This window comes from Phaseolus vulgaris, chromosome 8, assembly GCF_051622355.1.
Source record: "Phaseolus vulgaris cultivar YP4 chromosome 8, ASM5162235v1, whole genome shotgun sequence".
Taxonomy (NCBI): Eukaryota; Viridiplantae; Streptophyta; class Magnoliopsida; order Fabales; family Fabaceae; genus Phaseolus; species Phaseolus vulgaris.
The window spans coordinates 14,671,285-14,688,874 of record NC_143505.1 but is presented as its reverse complement, the minus strand read 5'-3'; the positions used below and the strand labels follow the sequence as shown (position 1 = coordinate 14,688,874).

The window sequence follows — 17,590 nt, the reverse complement described above, 5'->3', positions numbered from 1 at the left end:
TCGTACTGATAAAAAAAAGTTATCTTTCATTATTTTTATTTAATTTCTTTTGAGGAATATAAGAAGCATTGTGATATGTACAGCTAGAGGGACTTGCGTTACTTACATAGAAAACTGGCTTTATTAACAAAGTTGTTTTTTATCGACAAGAAAAAATAAATAAATATGGGCCACTTCCATAGTGGTCTAACCCTTATAAAACCTAAAAACGATTTCCTAAAGTCATTTAATTTATATAACCTACAAACTACAATAACAATCATAAAAGAAAATAAATTATGTTTATTTTTAAAAATAACTTCATTTTCTTATCATGGTTTGCGATAATCTGCATGACTCGAATCAACTAAACTATTGCAGATGCTAAAAATATAAGACCAAGAAAACATCTGGATAGTGATTAAAAATATATAAACATTTGGATAGGAAAAAAAATCGTTATAGCATAATTTAAAATTAATTAAACTCATCAAATGAAGTGTCCAAATATATTTTTTATCGACAAAGAATAAAATAAATTAAGAGGGACACTTTAGGAATGTCTCAACCCTTATACAAGAACCAACATTCGCAAAAAAAGTCAGAGGCAGGAAAAACTACAAAACACTGGCAGAAAGAGAAACAAAGTTGCCAATGTTGCTGCCAAATTATGCAAAAATGTTGTACAAAAAGCATTTTTGACAGCAAGCATAAAAAGCTGCACAAAACCGTGTGCTTAGCAATATTACCCTGGTTACACTTAGGTTGGATCTGCAACATCCAACAGGGAGACCAACACTTAAGAGTTGGCGTTTTGGACAAAGCTCACGGCTTCTAAGATCCTAATCTATACATTTTACGGTACCCTTGGTTAGATATATTCGTCATCAAATCCTTCATCTGCACGAAGACTACCAAAACCAAAGAATAAGAATCTTCCAGCAGACAAAGCATAAGGAACTTGAGGATGAATCTGCACATACTTTGATTCACCTCTAATTCGTAAAGAAAGTCTGCCTTAGCAACAGGATGAGCAACACCTTCACCAACCAAAATTGGCTCCCTTGTATAAACAACAAAACCACTATAACTGATAACATCTTTTCCAAAGATTAGGAGCTCCCCTCCAGTCATAATATGAAGAAAACCAAATATCCAACGCCTATAGACAAACAACATTTGATCCAACTTAGAAGGAGATGACCACTAATGATTGATCATCCACCAAGGGGAGAACTTTGTGAACAAAGAAGTACAATGCTTAAAAAAGGCAACTAAAACCAAAAAGCACCTCCTCCAAAACTAGTTATAACACTAGCTTCCTAGTAATTGATCCGTAGGACACGCATCCCAAATAACCAATGCCCCTCAAAAACATCGGCACGCCTCCAGGGTCCCCACAATAGAAACCATCATAGTTTATGTTGTCTGCTCCACACAAGACTGAAACAAAGATTTACTAGGCCCCTTAGAGAAACGCTACCAACAGATGCTCTTTGTTGTTTACTTAAGACCGCACCCTTTATTTTCTGGAGTAGGTTTAAGGAAGTAAAGAAAGCAAAGACACAGACCAGAGGATTCAAGGATAAAACCTCTCCATCCACATCCCATCCTAACAGTCCCAACTTACCAACTAACAACATCATCAACAAAGCTACCATACAACCTCTACAAAGCAACAAAAACTACCATACACCCTTAACCCTTAGTATTGAGATTATTCACAGTCTAAATTGTAAAGGCAGAACAAAACTCCACTCCCCTTGTGTTGAACAGAATCTTAACAGGTGACAGAACTTCCGTTCATCACCTGTAACTTTTTCGACAAAGTTCAAGATTTAAGAGCCAATCTAAGAAGGAAAAGTTGAAAGCACATACCATGTTTGTCATCCACAGTCTGGATCTGGGTTGTGCCTGATGGAAGATTTCTTGCGCATTAGGTTTCCCTTGCTTAAAGATAACAATATTTCTTTGTTCCCACACGTCCCTCGCTATTCCCAACCACAAACCTTTCCATACAAGAATTTGCTTGGTTCTGAAATGCACCAGGTGAAAGTTAACAAAGTGAGACTTCAAATCCTTATGTTGGGCATTCAAAATTCCCATCCATCTAAGACATAAAGACCACACCTGTGCCACGAAGAATTCCAGGAATAGGTGTTGATAAGTCTCTTCTGAAGTTTGGCATAACCCACATTCAGAGAAGAAACCTACCACTCCTCTTCTACTTAAGCTGATACGAGTTGGCATTTTATCCAAAAGGACTCTCCATGCAGTAGTCAAAGCATTGGTAAATGCTTTAACCTGCCACAACTGTTTGAGGAAGCCATCAAAATTGTAATTAGCTTTACTTTCATCCCATACACAAAAGTAATCTTCCTCCATATTTAGAGCCCAAAGAAATACACCTGAGCAGTTGTTGTTTTTGAGTAGTTATGAAGTGTCTGAATATATTTGTAGATAGAGAAAGGAACATGGTGGACTCTACCATGCATCATGTTCCAATAAAGGGACTAAGATCATACTCATAAGAATGATAAAGAGCATATTAATAGTTATGAGGTAATATTGAACTGGATGAAAAAAATACAAAAGGACTCTCCACGCAGTTGTCAAAGCATTGGTAAATTCTTTAACCTGCCACAATTGTTTGAGGAAGCCATCAAAATTGTAATTAGCTTTACTTTCATCCCATACACAAAAGTCATCTTCCTCCATATTTAGAGCCCAAAGAAATACACCTGAGCAGTTGTAAAAACAACTAATTATTTTTTATAAAATTAGTTTTCATTTAATTATTTCTAATAGTGCCACTTAATTTATGAAAAACAAAATGATTAAATGAAGATCTTTAGTATATACCATTATTGTAATTGTTATTACATTAGAACTAGAAGTAGATAAATGAAAACAAAATGTTGTTGTTGTAAATATTGTTGTAAGTTTAAAATGTTTAAATTTTGTAAACTATATTATATTTATTAAAATTACAACAATAATAGGTTTAAATATATTAAAAAAAATTAAACTATAATATTTTTTTAACTTATTAAATGTAATTTCTTTTCTAGTAAAATTATTAGGGGCGTAATTTATATACTTAAAAATTATACATTTAAAAGTCGTATACTTTTTTTATTAAGAGTTGAATAAAAAAAAATTAACAATCAATTACAATAAATTAAATTGGATTTTGCATTTTTTATATAGTTTTTTTTATAAAATATTTGTGTCATATTGTAGGGATTAAAATAGTTTATTTTGGCTCTTTTTGCACCATATTGTAGGGTGAATCTTGAAAAATAAGAAAAATCTTCTTCAAAATGGTGCACATTCATTAGCTACCACTGTACTGGTATGGGCTACACCGAAGATCTGATCACCCTGACTAAGACTCAAGCTTGCTAACCGAGATCGCGGAAACCTGGCCGAGACCACAAAAGCTTTGCCGAGACAAGGGAAATCGCCATTAACGCTCAAACCAAGGTCAGTGAAGTTAATCCGTCATTAAGGATTAGGTAATACACTCATAAGTGAGATCCATTCCACTAATCAGGACCAATAAGGTAAGTCCATTAAAATAATATAAATAGCACACATCCCAAGGAGAAAGGTACGTAATTTATTACTGTGCACCGACCCGAATACTGATCACCCGCTTTACTGACTTGAGCGTTGAAGTGCCTTCCACAAGTACCCCCCCCCCCCCCCCCATTCGGTGTTCACCCGAGCTCGAGAGCCAAAATTTCAACTCTGAATCTTTAACAAGTGATCTTGAAGAGAATATGAATCTTGAAAAGAGTTAGTTTAAAGATTTATTATTCTCTTTAAACAGCCAACACACAGATTTAGATATTTGCAAACAACAAAGAACTTATTCAGGATCTTTGAAGAACATAATGAATAAGCCCAGAAAGTAAACATGGGACCCCCGAAGATGGGGCCCACGAGGAGTGTTCAGTTGGTTTGGAACGAGCCTCGTCAGGCTCACGTGTAAGAGGACCGAGGAGGTGTCGGCTTGGGGAGAGGCGAGGAGTCCTCGGCCCTCGGCACCTGAGTCATAATAGTGGTTTGAAGAGCACATCCCAGCTACCAGTATGGAGAAGCCCAACCCACCAAGACCATGCATAAAGGTGTAGGGAAGCGGCAGTACGCCCCACCGCTAGAGAACCACTGGAACAAATACGACTCGTTAGAGTCTAGTTCCAGCAGCGATTGCCATGCATTGGACGTCAGGGGGCAGTGAACGCTCAGTATGGATGATCCCTCTGATGTTGGGCGTATGAGTTGACGCCTGAGTGGTCATCCCGCGCCAGTTGCACTTCGAAAGGGCAGCCTCACTCACTGGAGTCAACCTTAGCTTAAGTTACGATGACATGAGGGCCTGCCTGCAGCGATGCTTGAGTTAGAGACAACCACGTGGCAAAAGCACTTAAGTCAAAGGTATATAAGCTCTCGCTGATAATAGACTAAGGTACTTTTTCACACTTTACACACAAGTAATCTGAGAACGAGAGAGAATTCAGTTACGCGCTTCCTTGAGTACAGTGTTTGTGGTGTTCTGTTACGGAGGTGCAACGATGTTTTCTGCCATTACTGACTTGAGCGTCAGAGTGCAAACGGTCGCGAGGGCTCCCATTTGTCTCTCTGTTTTCGGTATTCAAGGCGGCGAAGGGTGATGATTGGAACGAAGGCAAATGAGTCCTTGAAACGCAACTCGTAGACATGTACGAAGGTGATCTAGTCGACCGGCAGGAACAACAACCACCTTTACACAAGAAACAATAAGGAAAGAAAGCACTTGAAAAGAAGATGCAAGAAACCTAAAACAACAACACTTTTCGGCAGTTTAGCAATGACAGAACCTCAACCCTTGACCAAGGCACACAATGAACAAGCACACTTGAATTCTTTGAGAGAACCTTTCAAGAAAACATTCAAAGCTTTTGTCCCTCAATGAAAACTCTTTTATCTGTGTTAAAAAACGTGATCACTCAATATTTCATGTGAGATGTGTCTACCGACCCAGACGAGCATATTGATGCATTCACTACCCACATGTGTCTCTACACCTCGGATGACGCAGTGTTATGCCGAGTGTTTCCTACGTCTTTGTACGGAGCAACCCTTAGTTGGTTCACCAAGCTCTCACCCAACTCCACCAGCCGGCTGCGCCACCTGACATCCATCGCCCTGGTGGGCATCCGCCAGGAGAAGGGAGAGTCCTTGAGAACCTTTGTTGACAGGTTCAGCAAGGTGGCAATGAGCATCCAGAATCTGAGCTCGGACGTTGCCATGCATCACATGCTGACAACCCTACGTCCAGGGCCCTTTGCTGACAACCTGTGCATGCAACCGGCCGATAGCCTGGACGAGCTGAGAAAGAGAGTTGCTAAGTACATGCAGCTGGAAGAAATCAGAGAGTTCCGTAACCAAGCCCGTGCCGAGGCTAGTGGAGATAAGAACAAGGAGGAGAAAGACCTCCAAGGCCGGCCGAGTCAAAGGAACGACCGACGCAGATACAACCGGGACCGACCAATCCGGTTCTCTAGATACACACTCGTGACGGCCGAGAGGGGAAGAATTCTGGACGAGGCTCTCAACGCCAAGTTGATCCCTCCTCCAAGAAAAGTGGTCAGCCCAAATAATGTCGACCGAAGGAAGCAGTGTCGCTACCATCAAAATAGCGGGCACTCGACGGAGGAGTGTGAGGCTCTGAAGGATAAGATCGAGGAACTTATCTAGGTTGGGCACCTCCGCCGATTCGTCAGGAACGGCCGAGACCCACCCCGCCGAGCGGAACCCCCTAGGCGAACAAGGTCAGCATAGCACGGTCGAAATGACCAAGATCACAGAGACGACCGACAGCCTAGGACCGACAAAAGAGGTAACCGAGAAGTTATCAAAACCATAGCTGGCGGCTTCGCCGAGAGAGGGAGCACCAACAACGCCCGGAAGAAACATTGAGCTCTACACCACCTTCAGCGAGGGGAAGAACACCAAGACTATAAAGATCCGGTATCTGGTCATCGATGCCAATACCTCCTACAACATCCTCCTCGGTCAACAGGCTGATGGCCATAGTATCGACCCCTCACCTGGCAATGAAGTTCCCTTCGAAGACGGGGGACATTCTTACGATCCATGTGGACCAGAAGGAGGCATGAGAGTGCTACGCCGAAAGCCTCCGGGTGGAACCCTTAAGGTACGACACCTCTCCCAAGAGAAAGTCCTCCCGAAAGGACCGCTCACCCAGGGGGGGCTCGACCAATGTCAGTTGAGCCAACAGTCGCGTTGGTAAACCTCGATCCCCAGGCGACCGAGGATAGATTGGAGGCAAGAGAAGAGCTTAGGAGAGTACCCCTCCTAGACAAATAACACAACACTGCTGTAGGGACGACCATGGCCGCTGCCGAAACCGAGATCATGGACACCGGGCCGAAGAAGAATATGGACATGTTCTCATGGACACCGATCGACATGCGGGGGTGAGCCCTGACGTCATCACCCATCCACTGTCGATATTCAAAGAAGCCTGACCAATCTCCCAGAAGAAGAGGGATCTGGGCGATGAAAAACACCTAGCAGCGAAGGGAGAATCCGAGAAGCTTCTATCGGCCGGATTCATACGGGAGGCCCGATACACGATTTGATTGGCCAATGTCGTCATGGTCACCAAACCAAACAACAGCTGGAGGATGTGCGTTGACTATAGAAACCTCAACAGCGCATGCCCAAAGGATACCTATCCCCTCCCAAATATCGATCGCCTAGTGGATGGGGCGGCCGACCATCCATCACATAAGGCCGGAAGAGCTGCACAGTATCATCGGTCCCTTTGTGCTAGGAAAAGGGCAGACCAAGTTCCTCCTCGTGGGAGTTTACTATTTTCGAAATGGATCGAGGCCGTACCCCTTACATCCATCTCGGCCAAAAACGTCCAAAATTTCGTATGGAGAAGCATTGTTTGCCAATTCGGCGTCCCCCACACAATAATCACTAATAATGGTCGATAGTTTATTGATCGAGGCCTGCAATCCTTCTATGACGACCTGGGCATCAAGTCTGCTACGGCCTCGGTCGAACACCCGCAAACCAACGGGCAGGCCGAGGCTGCGAACAAGGTCATACTCAATGAGCTGAAAAAAGCCTAGGCAAGGCAAAAGGCTGATGGACCGAGGAGCTGATAGAAGTACTCTGGGCGTACAAATGCACCCCCCAGACTACCACGCAGGAGACACCCTACAACCTGACATATGGGGTCGAGGCCATGATCCCAGTCGAGGTGGCCGAACCCACCATACGAAGGCAGATGTTCGACCTCACCCTAAACGAGGAAAGCCTAGCGGTCAACCTTGATTTGGTACGTAAGTTTCGTGACAAAAGCAGGATTCAGGAGGTCGCCTGTAAGATCCGGGTGTCAAGGAGATACAAGACAAAAGTCTGGCCGAAGAGCTTCCAGAAGGGAGACCTTGTTTGGAGAATGCGCAGCAACGCGAGAAAAAATGAAGGGAAGTTCTCGTCCAACTAGGAGGGACCTTTTCGAGTCTGAGAAGTCGCAAAGGGGGGAGATTATCACTTAGAGTGGCTTTCGGGCAAAATTGTACCGAGGACGTGGAATGCCACGCACCTCAAGTTTTATTTCATATGAATTTAATAAAGTCACGCACTCTTTCCTCACCCTACCAGGGAGTTTTGATGAGGCGTTTTCCCGCAACCCCTCGGCTCGGTCAGGATGAAGCCCTAACCGGCATACCCTGCCGAGATCGATCAACCAGGTTTGGTCTGGATGAAGCCTTAACTGGCATACCCTGCAAACACCTCTCTCGGCTTGGTCTGGATATAGCCCTAACCGGCATACCCTGTCGAGACCGATCAACTAGGTTTGGTCTGGGTGAAGCCTTAACCGGCATACCCTGCCGAGACCGATCAACTAGATTTGGTCTTGATGAAGCCTTAACCGGCATACCTTGCCGAGACCGATCAACTAGGTTAGGTCTACAGGAAGCCTTAACTGGCATACCCTGCGAACACCTTACACTCGGCTCGGTCTGGATGAAGCCCTAACCGGCACAACCCTGCCGAGACCGATCGATACACACCTTAGTTAACATTGTAACTTGGCACAAACAAAATCACAGTTAATGGCTGACCGCCCATATTAACTTGTTCGAATAACGCAATCATAGTTAATGGTCGACCGCCCATATTAACTTGTTCGAATAACACAATCACAGTTAATGGCCGATCGCCCATTTCAACTTGTTCTATTAAACAATCATAGTTAATGGCCGACCGCCCAACTTGTTTGATTAACGTTAATCACAATTAATGGTCGACCGACCATTCAACTTGTTTGATTAACGCAATCACAACTAATGGCCGACCACCCATTTTACCTGTTCGATTAAGCATTCATAGTTAATGGCCGACCGCCCAAATAATTAAAGACCAACATTTTAACTTGTGAAAATTCATCTTAGATACAAAAAGCAAGGGCGATACATTGATAACTGCAAAAGGGGAGGCCACACCCTAGCCTTGGAGTAGAGAGAAAATATGAAAACAAGAGAAGGCCACACCCCGGCCAAGGGCTAACCTATTCTGGATTAACTTCAATGCATTCTCCCTCCTCAACCTCGGCCGACCCAACCTCTTGTGCAGCCAAAGCAGCCACCTCAGAACTCACCACCGACCGACCCTTGTAAACCTAATAATCGAGGTCAAAGCCACTAGTGGCCGGCAGCCCCCCAAAAAGCACGTGGGTTTGGCACATGGCTCGGTCAAATCATTGCTTCAATAGCTCCTTCGAGTCTTCGTAGTTCTGGTCGAGCTCAGCCTCAGCCTCGTCCTTTGCAGCTCGAAGGTCGACCATTTCAGTGGCCAAAGACAAGAGTTTCTCATCTCTCTCCTCAACCATCTTCTTCAGCTCGACGATCTCAGCGCTTCGGCCTTCTCCTCCGCCAAATGCTGTCTCGCCTCAGCAGCGTGTTGTTGGGCGAGCTCCCTCTCAGCCCCCTCCTGAGCAATATTGGCCGAGAGCTCACTGTTTGTAGCCAAAGACTGCTTTAGGTCCTTAGAGGCCTCGACCAGTTGATGCTCCAATCGAAACACATCCTCGGCACGAAAATCTCGGCCTTGAATCTCGTGCTCGACGAGGACGATCGAGCGACACATCAGCTCCAAACCGCTCCTCAACAAGTCCGAGGGGGAGACGCCTCGGATCGACTCCCGAGTCTCCTCAAGGAGGGCCACACAAACTCTTCGCGTAAATTGGAGGCCACCCCCTAGAAGATCAAGGGGCGATGGTGAAGCTCTAGCACCAGCCTCAAGGGGCCCCACCACGTTCTCCACCCACCTGGGCGAGGGCGAGCCGGGGGAGGTGTCGGCATGGACCCAGGGGAACGGGTGGTGGTGGCAACGTTCCCACCATCTCTTGGGCCTTTTTTAGATTTCTGGGAAGGGTCGGGACGCCGAGCCCTTATGCGCAGGCATCTCTTCGATGCTACGACTACTCTTTTGCTCGGCCGCCCGCTGTCTGTGCTTGTCAAGAGCACTCACAGCAGCCGGTCGTTCTTGCACCATGATATCTGCAAAACAAAACAAAAAATAAACAAGTGTTAGAAGCGCTATAAGACCGACCGAAACAACGAAACGACCGACCGAAAAAGTATAAACAAAGACCCATACCCCTTACGACCGCCCATCACGCCGACTTGGGATCAGCCTCTGGCATGGAAGCTTCCTCGGGAGGGCATCAAAGAGCGAGAGGACCTCCAGCTCATTGGCGCCCTCTGTCGACCTCAGCCAGACCTTGAAGTCACAAGGCTTACGAGTCCAGTAGAGGAGAAACCTCGACCGACCGGCCTCATAAAAGAAAAAGGGTCGTCGCCTCCGACCGAACAATGACCCTCACAAACCTCTCTTTAAACCTCTTATAAGAGACGGCGAAAGAGTCAAATAACACACTCCCCCTCGACGAACGAGTGCCAATAGGCCTTTTGGACGAAGTGAGAGGCGTTACATCACACGACAGGCACATTACATCACACAACAAGGGAAAGGCCTGAAGGGACGCCTAGGTTTTTTGATGAATCTGGGTGGGAGCCACATTGAGCACCCGAAGGACGCCAATCGTGAACTCATCAAAGGGAAGAGACACATGGAGGTATGAGAAAAGGCACGTATACATATAAAAGAAAGGGGGACCAGTGCCCGATCGCCCCAAGCACACCCTCTTGGTGGGCTCACAGGGCAAAACGCTAAAGTAGCGAGAATGCCCACCTGCCTTTAAACCGGGTGCTTGGCCAAGAATTCGATCATAGCAACCTCGGTGTTATAGTTGGACGATATCTCAACTACCTTAGGGTCTACCCAGCTAAGGTCCACCAGAGGAATGGCCGTCGGGGGAGAGTCCGACCGGTAAATGGCATTGGCCGGATCGTCCCCCATTACGACCTCTACCTTGTGTGGCGCCTCGGCCACCCCGACCGATAAGGAGTCGGTGGTAGATGATGAAGAAGAAGAAGAAGAGGAGGAGGAAGATTGTTAAAGGGGAGGAAAGGGGCGACCAAGGGGAGAAGAGGGGTGACCGGAAGAAGAAGACGTAGGCCGAGACAGAGTCGACATAACTAACCTTACAAAAAAGAGAGAGAGGCGAGATTGAGGGCGGGAGATCACTCGGTTCTCAGAGCAATGAGCGAGAAAATGCTCGGCTATCAGACAAACTCACAAATTAAAAGCACAACGTCTCGACACTGTTGGGACCTCTATTTATAGGGCCCAAGGGCCTCAGAATTCGAATCATTGGATCAATCTCAACCGTTAGATCTCTTGGATCCAACGATCCACAACGCTTCCCCCCGAAAAACCCCTCATAAATGCACGTCATGTCACATCACACCGCCAAAGGTCACATCACACCTCGGGAAGCCCAATAGTCATGCGCCCAGGGGAGGCCAACCGATACCCTACCATTAACGATCGACACCATAACGTGTCTCGGTCTCCCTGCCCAAGATGACCGACACCCTACCATTAAAGACTCATTGGACATAACCGTCCTCGAGCCTAAGGGGCAAGTGTACTGGTATGGGCGAGACCAAAGGTCCGGTCACCTTGACCGAGACTCGGGCTTACTGACCGAAATCGGGGAAACCTGGCCGAGACCACAAAATTTTTGCCGAGACGAGGGAAATCGCCATGGTCGGCCTGGTCGGCCAACCCATACATCCATTAATGCTCCAACCAGGTCAGTGAAGCTAATATGTCATTAAGGTAAGCTAATCAGGCCTAGTAAGGTAAGCCCATTAAAATAATATAAATAACACACATCCCAATGACGAAGGTACGTCATTTATTACTGTGCACCTACCCGAATACTGATCACCCGCTTTACTGACTTGAGCGTCGGAGTGCCTTCCGGAGGTATCCCCCCCCATTTGGTGTTCACCCAAGACTGAGAGTCGAAGGAGAAGCGCGAAGATGAGAAGGATCCCAGTCAAGCACTCAACAACCTGCCCGACCGAAGGAGGAAGACAAAGACTTCAATAGTTCTCTAGGTCCCATCTACCTAATAGGAACAATTGGCGCCCACCGTGGGGCCGAGAGAAACTAGCTAAAGAAAAAAAGTAGATGGTCTCAACCAGAAGTATGGAGAGAATGATTGAAGCCGACCAGACGATGTTGTTATCTCTGTAGAGAGATGGTCGAGATGAAGAGAAAGACCGAGGAGACTTCTCAGAAGAACGAGCAGGAGTTGCAGGTTCTCCACATGGAGAACGAAGAGATGAAAAAGAAGCTGGGGGAGGTAGGACCTTTTACTGTGCCGACCAACGTTGTCAGCAGCTCCTACACCTCTCCCCCTAACCCAGGGACGCCGAAGGGGCGAGAGACAGACTCCCTCCGTGGGAGACCGAGATGGACGAAGAGTCATGCCTGGTCAGGTTCCCTCGAACGACCGTGACAGCCGACTCGACCCGCCGAAATCCTTTGGAGACTCAACAAAAGTTCTAATCAAAGGCTGGGGAAAATATGTTTTTCCCAAAAGGACGGAAAAGAAGGTATAATGAAGGACGTTTATTATGTACCCGATTTGAAGAATAATATTCTCAGTATGGGACATTTATTGGAGAAAGGTTATTCGATTTTCATGAAAGACCAAATTTTGCACTTGAAGGACAAAAAATGGACATGTTCTTGCAAATGTGGAGATGACAAAGAATCGAATGTTCAAACTCAACTTAAAGAGTACATTGTCCATGAAGTCCTTTGTGATGAAAAAAAGTGAATTTGAAGTTTCAAGGGCAAAATCAAGTAGCTTGGAAGAATTGTGCAATTTATTAACTAATGAAAAGCATAATCGTCTGAATGAAAGGAGTGTCCTGGTATCTCAATTGGAGAGTGTTGAAGCAAAATTTGGTAACCTAGAAAGAGGGTTTACAAAATTTGAAGAAGTGGAGAAAGAAAAATAAAGTAGAGTTAATCAAGTAGAAGAACTCCATTTGTTGCTTTTGGCACAAAAAGAAAAGGTGAATGAATTCTTGTCCAAATTAGAAGCCCCTTATAAGTTTTCAATTTTACTTGAAAATAGTGGTATGGAATGGTGTTGAGGCATTACCTACCAAGGATATATGGTCTAATCATTATGTTCCAAGCTCATTGAAGCCAGAGTCTTTCCTAAATCCTTTTAATTCAAAAGGTGAAAGTGAAGAAGATTTTGTTTGGAAAATTAAAAGTAATTCAATTCAAAATTTTGCATGGATTGGTGCAGTGAAGAAAACTGAAGTTGCTTCTAATCCAGAAGAGTATGGTGAATGAAGAATATTAAAGGTTTGAGTTTAAGGGGGGAATTTGTTAGCATTAAACTCAAAGCCCTCTTCAGTTTTATTTTGATATTTGAATAGCCAATAATTATTGCCTTTAATTCTAGTTTTGAATGTCATTTATACTATGATTTTAAATGTCATTTATAGTATAGGTTTTATGAGAGAGAAGGTAGAATTTGAAAAGTCTATTGTAAGACTATTTAGAAAGAGTGTATTCTCATATCAAAAGTAGCCGTGAAATAAAAGTTATATTCTTTGTTCACATATTACATTCTAAAAATGGTATTTCTAATGCCTCCTAACTTCCAATGCAGATTGATGGCTTTTATAAAATACATAGTTTAAACAAACCCATTATATACATGTCATCTGACCAACAACACTACTTCAAACTAAGATTGCTGATCTTGAACACCTCAAGAACTCACAGCCAATCTCAGCAAACACAGAAAACGAATTGTTCAACAGAGTACAAGGATTACACTTGTTACAGAAGATAATCTGAAATCAATACAAGCATAATCAAATTCCAACACTTTGATCAATCACAAACTCTTAGCAATCTCAGCACTTTGAAAAAACTCTTTGAAAAAACTTTTTCAAAGATTCTTAATTGTCAAATCTGTTTTTCTGAATTTATTCAAAGATGTTGTTTGTTATCAAATCTTAACTAACTCTTAAATTGCATTAAAAGATTGGTCAAAACATTTAATGACTGGAGCGTAAGCAGTTAAAACATTTAAAGCTCAGTCAACAAGAAAATAGTTTTTCTGTTATGGTCCCAAAACAAACAATCGGTTGTTTCCTCGAATCAATCAGTTGATTTGGTACTTTAACAGTTCAACCATTCAAAATAGTTTTCAATCTTTTTCTCAAAACACCTAAGTATAAACAATCGGTTGTTTCGACAAAACAATCGGTTGTTTTAACTTAGTTTGAAAACATTTTACTTTCACAAAGATTGAGAATGCTAATGCTTTAGATTTAATCACAGGATGGATTACAACATATAAACTACCCCAGAACAAAGCTTAAACCAGCACAGCAACATCAAGCATAGCAGAGGCTTCAACATCCTTCAAAGTATTTGGATTCTTCAAAACATGAACACCACTTGGTTCAACAATCTCCCCCTATTTGTTGAAGACAAATCCCTGATGTTTGTGTTGTACCTGATTAAATCTGAAGCAGTTCCTGCAATAGAACTTTGAGCAAAACATTAAACTTCTGATATTTTGTTAGCATACAGATAAACAGTTAAAGTTCAAAACACCTAATATCATAAACATATTACATAACCTAAACTGTTTTATCACTGAAACCAGAAACTCAAAACACAGCATATATCTCCCCCTATTTGTCTTCACAAATAGACAAAGATAAGAGATAAAACAAGATATTGTTTTTATTACATCAGAATTAAAGCAACAACAAAAGAAGGAAGGAAATTTTTAAAAAACCAGAAATATCAGCCAAAAACAATCGATTGGTTATCGAAACAATCGGTTATTCTTCATTCATTCTTCTTCATCAGCAAACTGAAGATCAAAGATTTGATTCTGAACAACTTCAATCTGTTCATCCAGAGTCATAAACCTTGCATCCATGTTGTCAAACCTGGTGTCAATCCTTTGGAAATTACTAACACAGAGATCATGGAGGCTCCTTTGATTTTCAGCAAAGCTATCAAGCCTATTCACCATGAGTCTTTTAAAAGGCGACATGGTTTGCATCCTTTCTCCTTGATGTCCATCATCAGCACTTGGTCCATCATCTTGAAAATCTTCAGGTGGATCTTCATGTTGAACATCCATATCAGCAGGTTCATCTTGTTCAAGATTAGCAACACCACTAGATGAGGCACCATGATCACCATCCTTGCTTATCCATTTTCCACCTACTTTTGTAAAACCCATCTTGCTGAGTGATCTATTGTTCAACTCTTGAGTTGACTTGACCAGCTTAGAAGTTTCATCTTCAAGATTAACTTCAAAATAGAGTAGAAATTTAGATATCAAAACAGCATATGGATAATGATAATCACCTAACCTCATGACTTTTTGCACGTGTTCTTTGATTATATGAATCCAATTGATCTTGATTTTCTTGGTGATGCAGAAGATATAAACCGGATCTTCTTCAGTTAGCACATAATGATTACTCCCCCTTGGAGTTAGAATCCAAGTTACAATGAGACCAAGCAATCTCTCATCAAGTTTCAAACCTCCAACCGAGCATGTACTAACTTGAGCATGATTATTCTTCAAGCAACTTTTGTAGAATTGGATTTTGTTAAAAACCTCCACCACACCAAGGTTTCCCTTGTTGATTCTCAGACCAGAGAACTTAAGTCCAGCAACAGCAGTCCATACTTCATGAGTTATCTCCATTTCTACACCTTTCACATGAGAAACTAGATTGTTTCCCTCAAACTTCAAGTTTGTGTAGAACACCCTCACCAAATCTGGATAAATGTTTCCCTTCATCTCCAGGAACTTTTTGAGAGATTGATCCTTGAGCAGCCTTCTCACATTATCAAGCTTTTGACTTTTCAGCCAATCAAAGCATACAACCTTGGGGTTGTTTATCTTCTTGATACTTGTTTCATACCTATACTTCTCAATGAGATCATTGTCTCCAGAAAACCAGCCTTCTAGCCTTCCTCCAGACCTTACAGCCCTGGTTTTGACTCTCTTTGAGGTGGAAGGAGTTGATTCCATGACAGCTGTACCGCCCTGGTGGTCGGATGCGATGACGTGGCATCCTGTTACAGTGTAGGCGTGTTGACAAGGCGCCAGGTTGACAGTTGGGAAGGAAGTCGGGAGGCACGTGTAGTCGCCGATAGTTAAGTTGGCGTGTTCCGATCTCTAGCTTACCAGGATAGGCGATCGCCAGGTTGAGGACGAAGTCGCCAGATGCAGACTCAGGCGACCAGGCAGTCGGAGATCGCCAGAACAAGCACATCGCCGAAGTTAAAGGAGAAGCAGATTATGAAGGCGGCCGGCGAGACCACAGGGAAGGTGTATGAAGGCCCTACCTCGCCAGTTTCAGTAGAGATCGCACTCCTGAGTTAGCTATGCACTGGGCAGTACCATGCATAGGTAACTTAGCCAAAATGAGAGTAGAAGCAGCGCCAAGTCAGTGAGCTTCCAGATGATGGCACGTTTACGGTTGGATGCAGGCCACGTGTCCAAGCCTGTAACTGCCAGGAGAGAGAAAACCACCAGGTATATAAGAGTTCCTAACAGATTTTCTAAGGTACGCACGTTCAGTTCATACACTTTACGCTTGCGAGTGACAGAGCTGTTTGTGAGAGAGATTTGCACGGTTCCAGTTCTTAGTATTTGGTGATACCGTCACTGACTTGAGCGTCGGAGTGCGATCGGCCGCAGCGGCGCCGTATCGTTTCTTTGCAGGTTCTTGAGATAGATCCAGAGGAGGAACGGAAGTGAGAAGCGGCGCGCACGTCGATCCTTTGACGAGGCATTCTCCAGCGCTCCGGTCAACAGGCAGGATCATCAGGCGCCCACCGTGGGGCCGTGTAAAACGTGCTCCCATCCAAAGCGTGAGTTCGTGGAGGTTTTGAGGTTTTCTGCGCGGGTTGTGTGCTGGTGCAACCGTCGTTCTTGGTTTCTCTGAGTTTTGTTCGGTGAAGTTTGTGTTTTAAACCGTTCGTTCGGCTTTTCGATCGGTGGATTCGAGTGCTTTCGAGTGGTTGTTTGGTTCGCGGGGAAACGGTGGTTTTTGGTGAAGCTGCGATTTTCTTCGAAGGTTCGCGGTGTTCTTGAAGTTCTTGCGCAGTTTCTTGAATCTTCTCCGATCGGTCGCTGGTTCGTTCGTGGTTGAAGTGTTATTTGCTGTATTTCTGTGGTTCGCTGAAGTTGATGAGAAAGATGAGGAGCAATCGTTCCAGTCCTATGGCTCCCGTCGCAGCTGAAAGCGACGCCGCCATGACCATGGCGCAGATGGCAGAAATGATGCGCTCATTGCAGGCCACTGTAGAAGCCTCGCGCGTCGAGCAGGCGAGGATACATGAAGACCTGGTCGCCTCTCGCGCCAGGAACGAGGAGCTCAGCAAATTAGCTGAAGAGCTACGTTGAGCTCTTCAGGAGCAGCAGGTTCGTTCTTCCGCTGAAGAGGTGGCACCGTCGACGCCGCCTCGTGTTTTCCCAATGCCTTTCATTCAGGCGATTACCGATACGCCAATTCCCACGAGCGTGGTCCCGGTTAAAGCTGTTTTTACTGGCGTGGAAGATCCAGAGGCTCATCTGACCACGTTCCACACACAGATGATGCTGTCAGGGGGGTCGGATGCTGTCTATTGTAAGATGTTCGTGAGCACGCTCCAGGGAACGGCGATGGAGTGGTTTGTGAGCCTGCCTAATGGCCACATAACTAATTTTCAGCAATTCTCGAAAATCTTTGTCGAGCAGTATATTGTGAACAAGGCACCGCCCAGGGTGTCCTATGACCTGTTTGATATAAGGCAGTACCACGGGGAGTCCCTCAGAGACTACCTCAATCGCTTCGGAGCGCAGATGGTCAGGTCGCCGGCCAAGGATGAAGAAATGCTGGTTTATGCCTTCAAGAAGGGCGTGCAGCCAGGGCCATTCTGCGAAGCCTTGATCAGGGCTCATCCAGCGACGTTTGCTGAAGTCAGGCGACTTGCGGTGGCTCACATCGCTGACGAGAGTGAGGTCGCCGAGAAGAGAGGTAGTGTGGCTCCCGTCAGGCCACGCGCCCAGACCAGGATCCAGCCACAGAGGGTGCTGGAAACGGCAGCG

The 17,590-nt window shown here is 44.6% G+C and overlaps 2 protein-coding genes across 2 annotated transcripts; one reads left to right on the top strand and one right to left on the bottom strand.

The window, feature by feature from the left end:
* Nucleotides 1-813: 813 nt before the first annotated feature.
* LOC137817530 (uncharacterized) lies at nucleotides 814-2,364 on the bottom strand. The gene is made up of 4 exons (XM_068620814.2): nucleotides 1,858-2,364; nucleotides 1,610-1,647; nucleotides 973-1,141; nucleotides 814-879 (listed from the first exon to the last, which is right to left on the bottom strand). The coding sequence occupies exons 1-4, from the start codon at nucleotides 2,362-2,364 to the stop codon at nucleotides 814-816; spliced, it is 780 nt and encodes a 259-aa protein (XP_068476915.1).
* A 2,673-nt stretch (nucleotides 2,365-5,037) lies between these two features.
* Nucleotides 5,038-5,724, top strand: LOC137817528 (uncharacterized). Its single transcript, XM_068620813.1, has one exon. The coding sequence runs from the start codon at nucleotides 5,038-5,040 to the stop codon at nucleotides 5,722-5,724; it is 687 nt and encodes a 228-aa protein (XP_068476914.1).
* The last annotated feature ends 11,866 nt before the right edge of the window (nucleotides 5,725-17,590 follow it).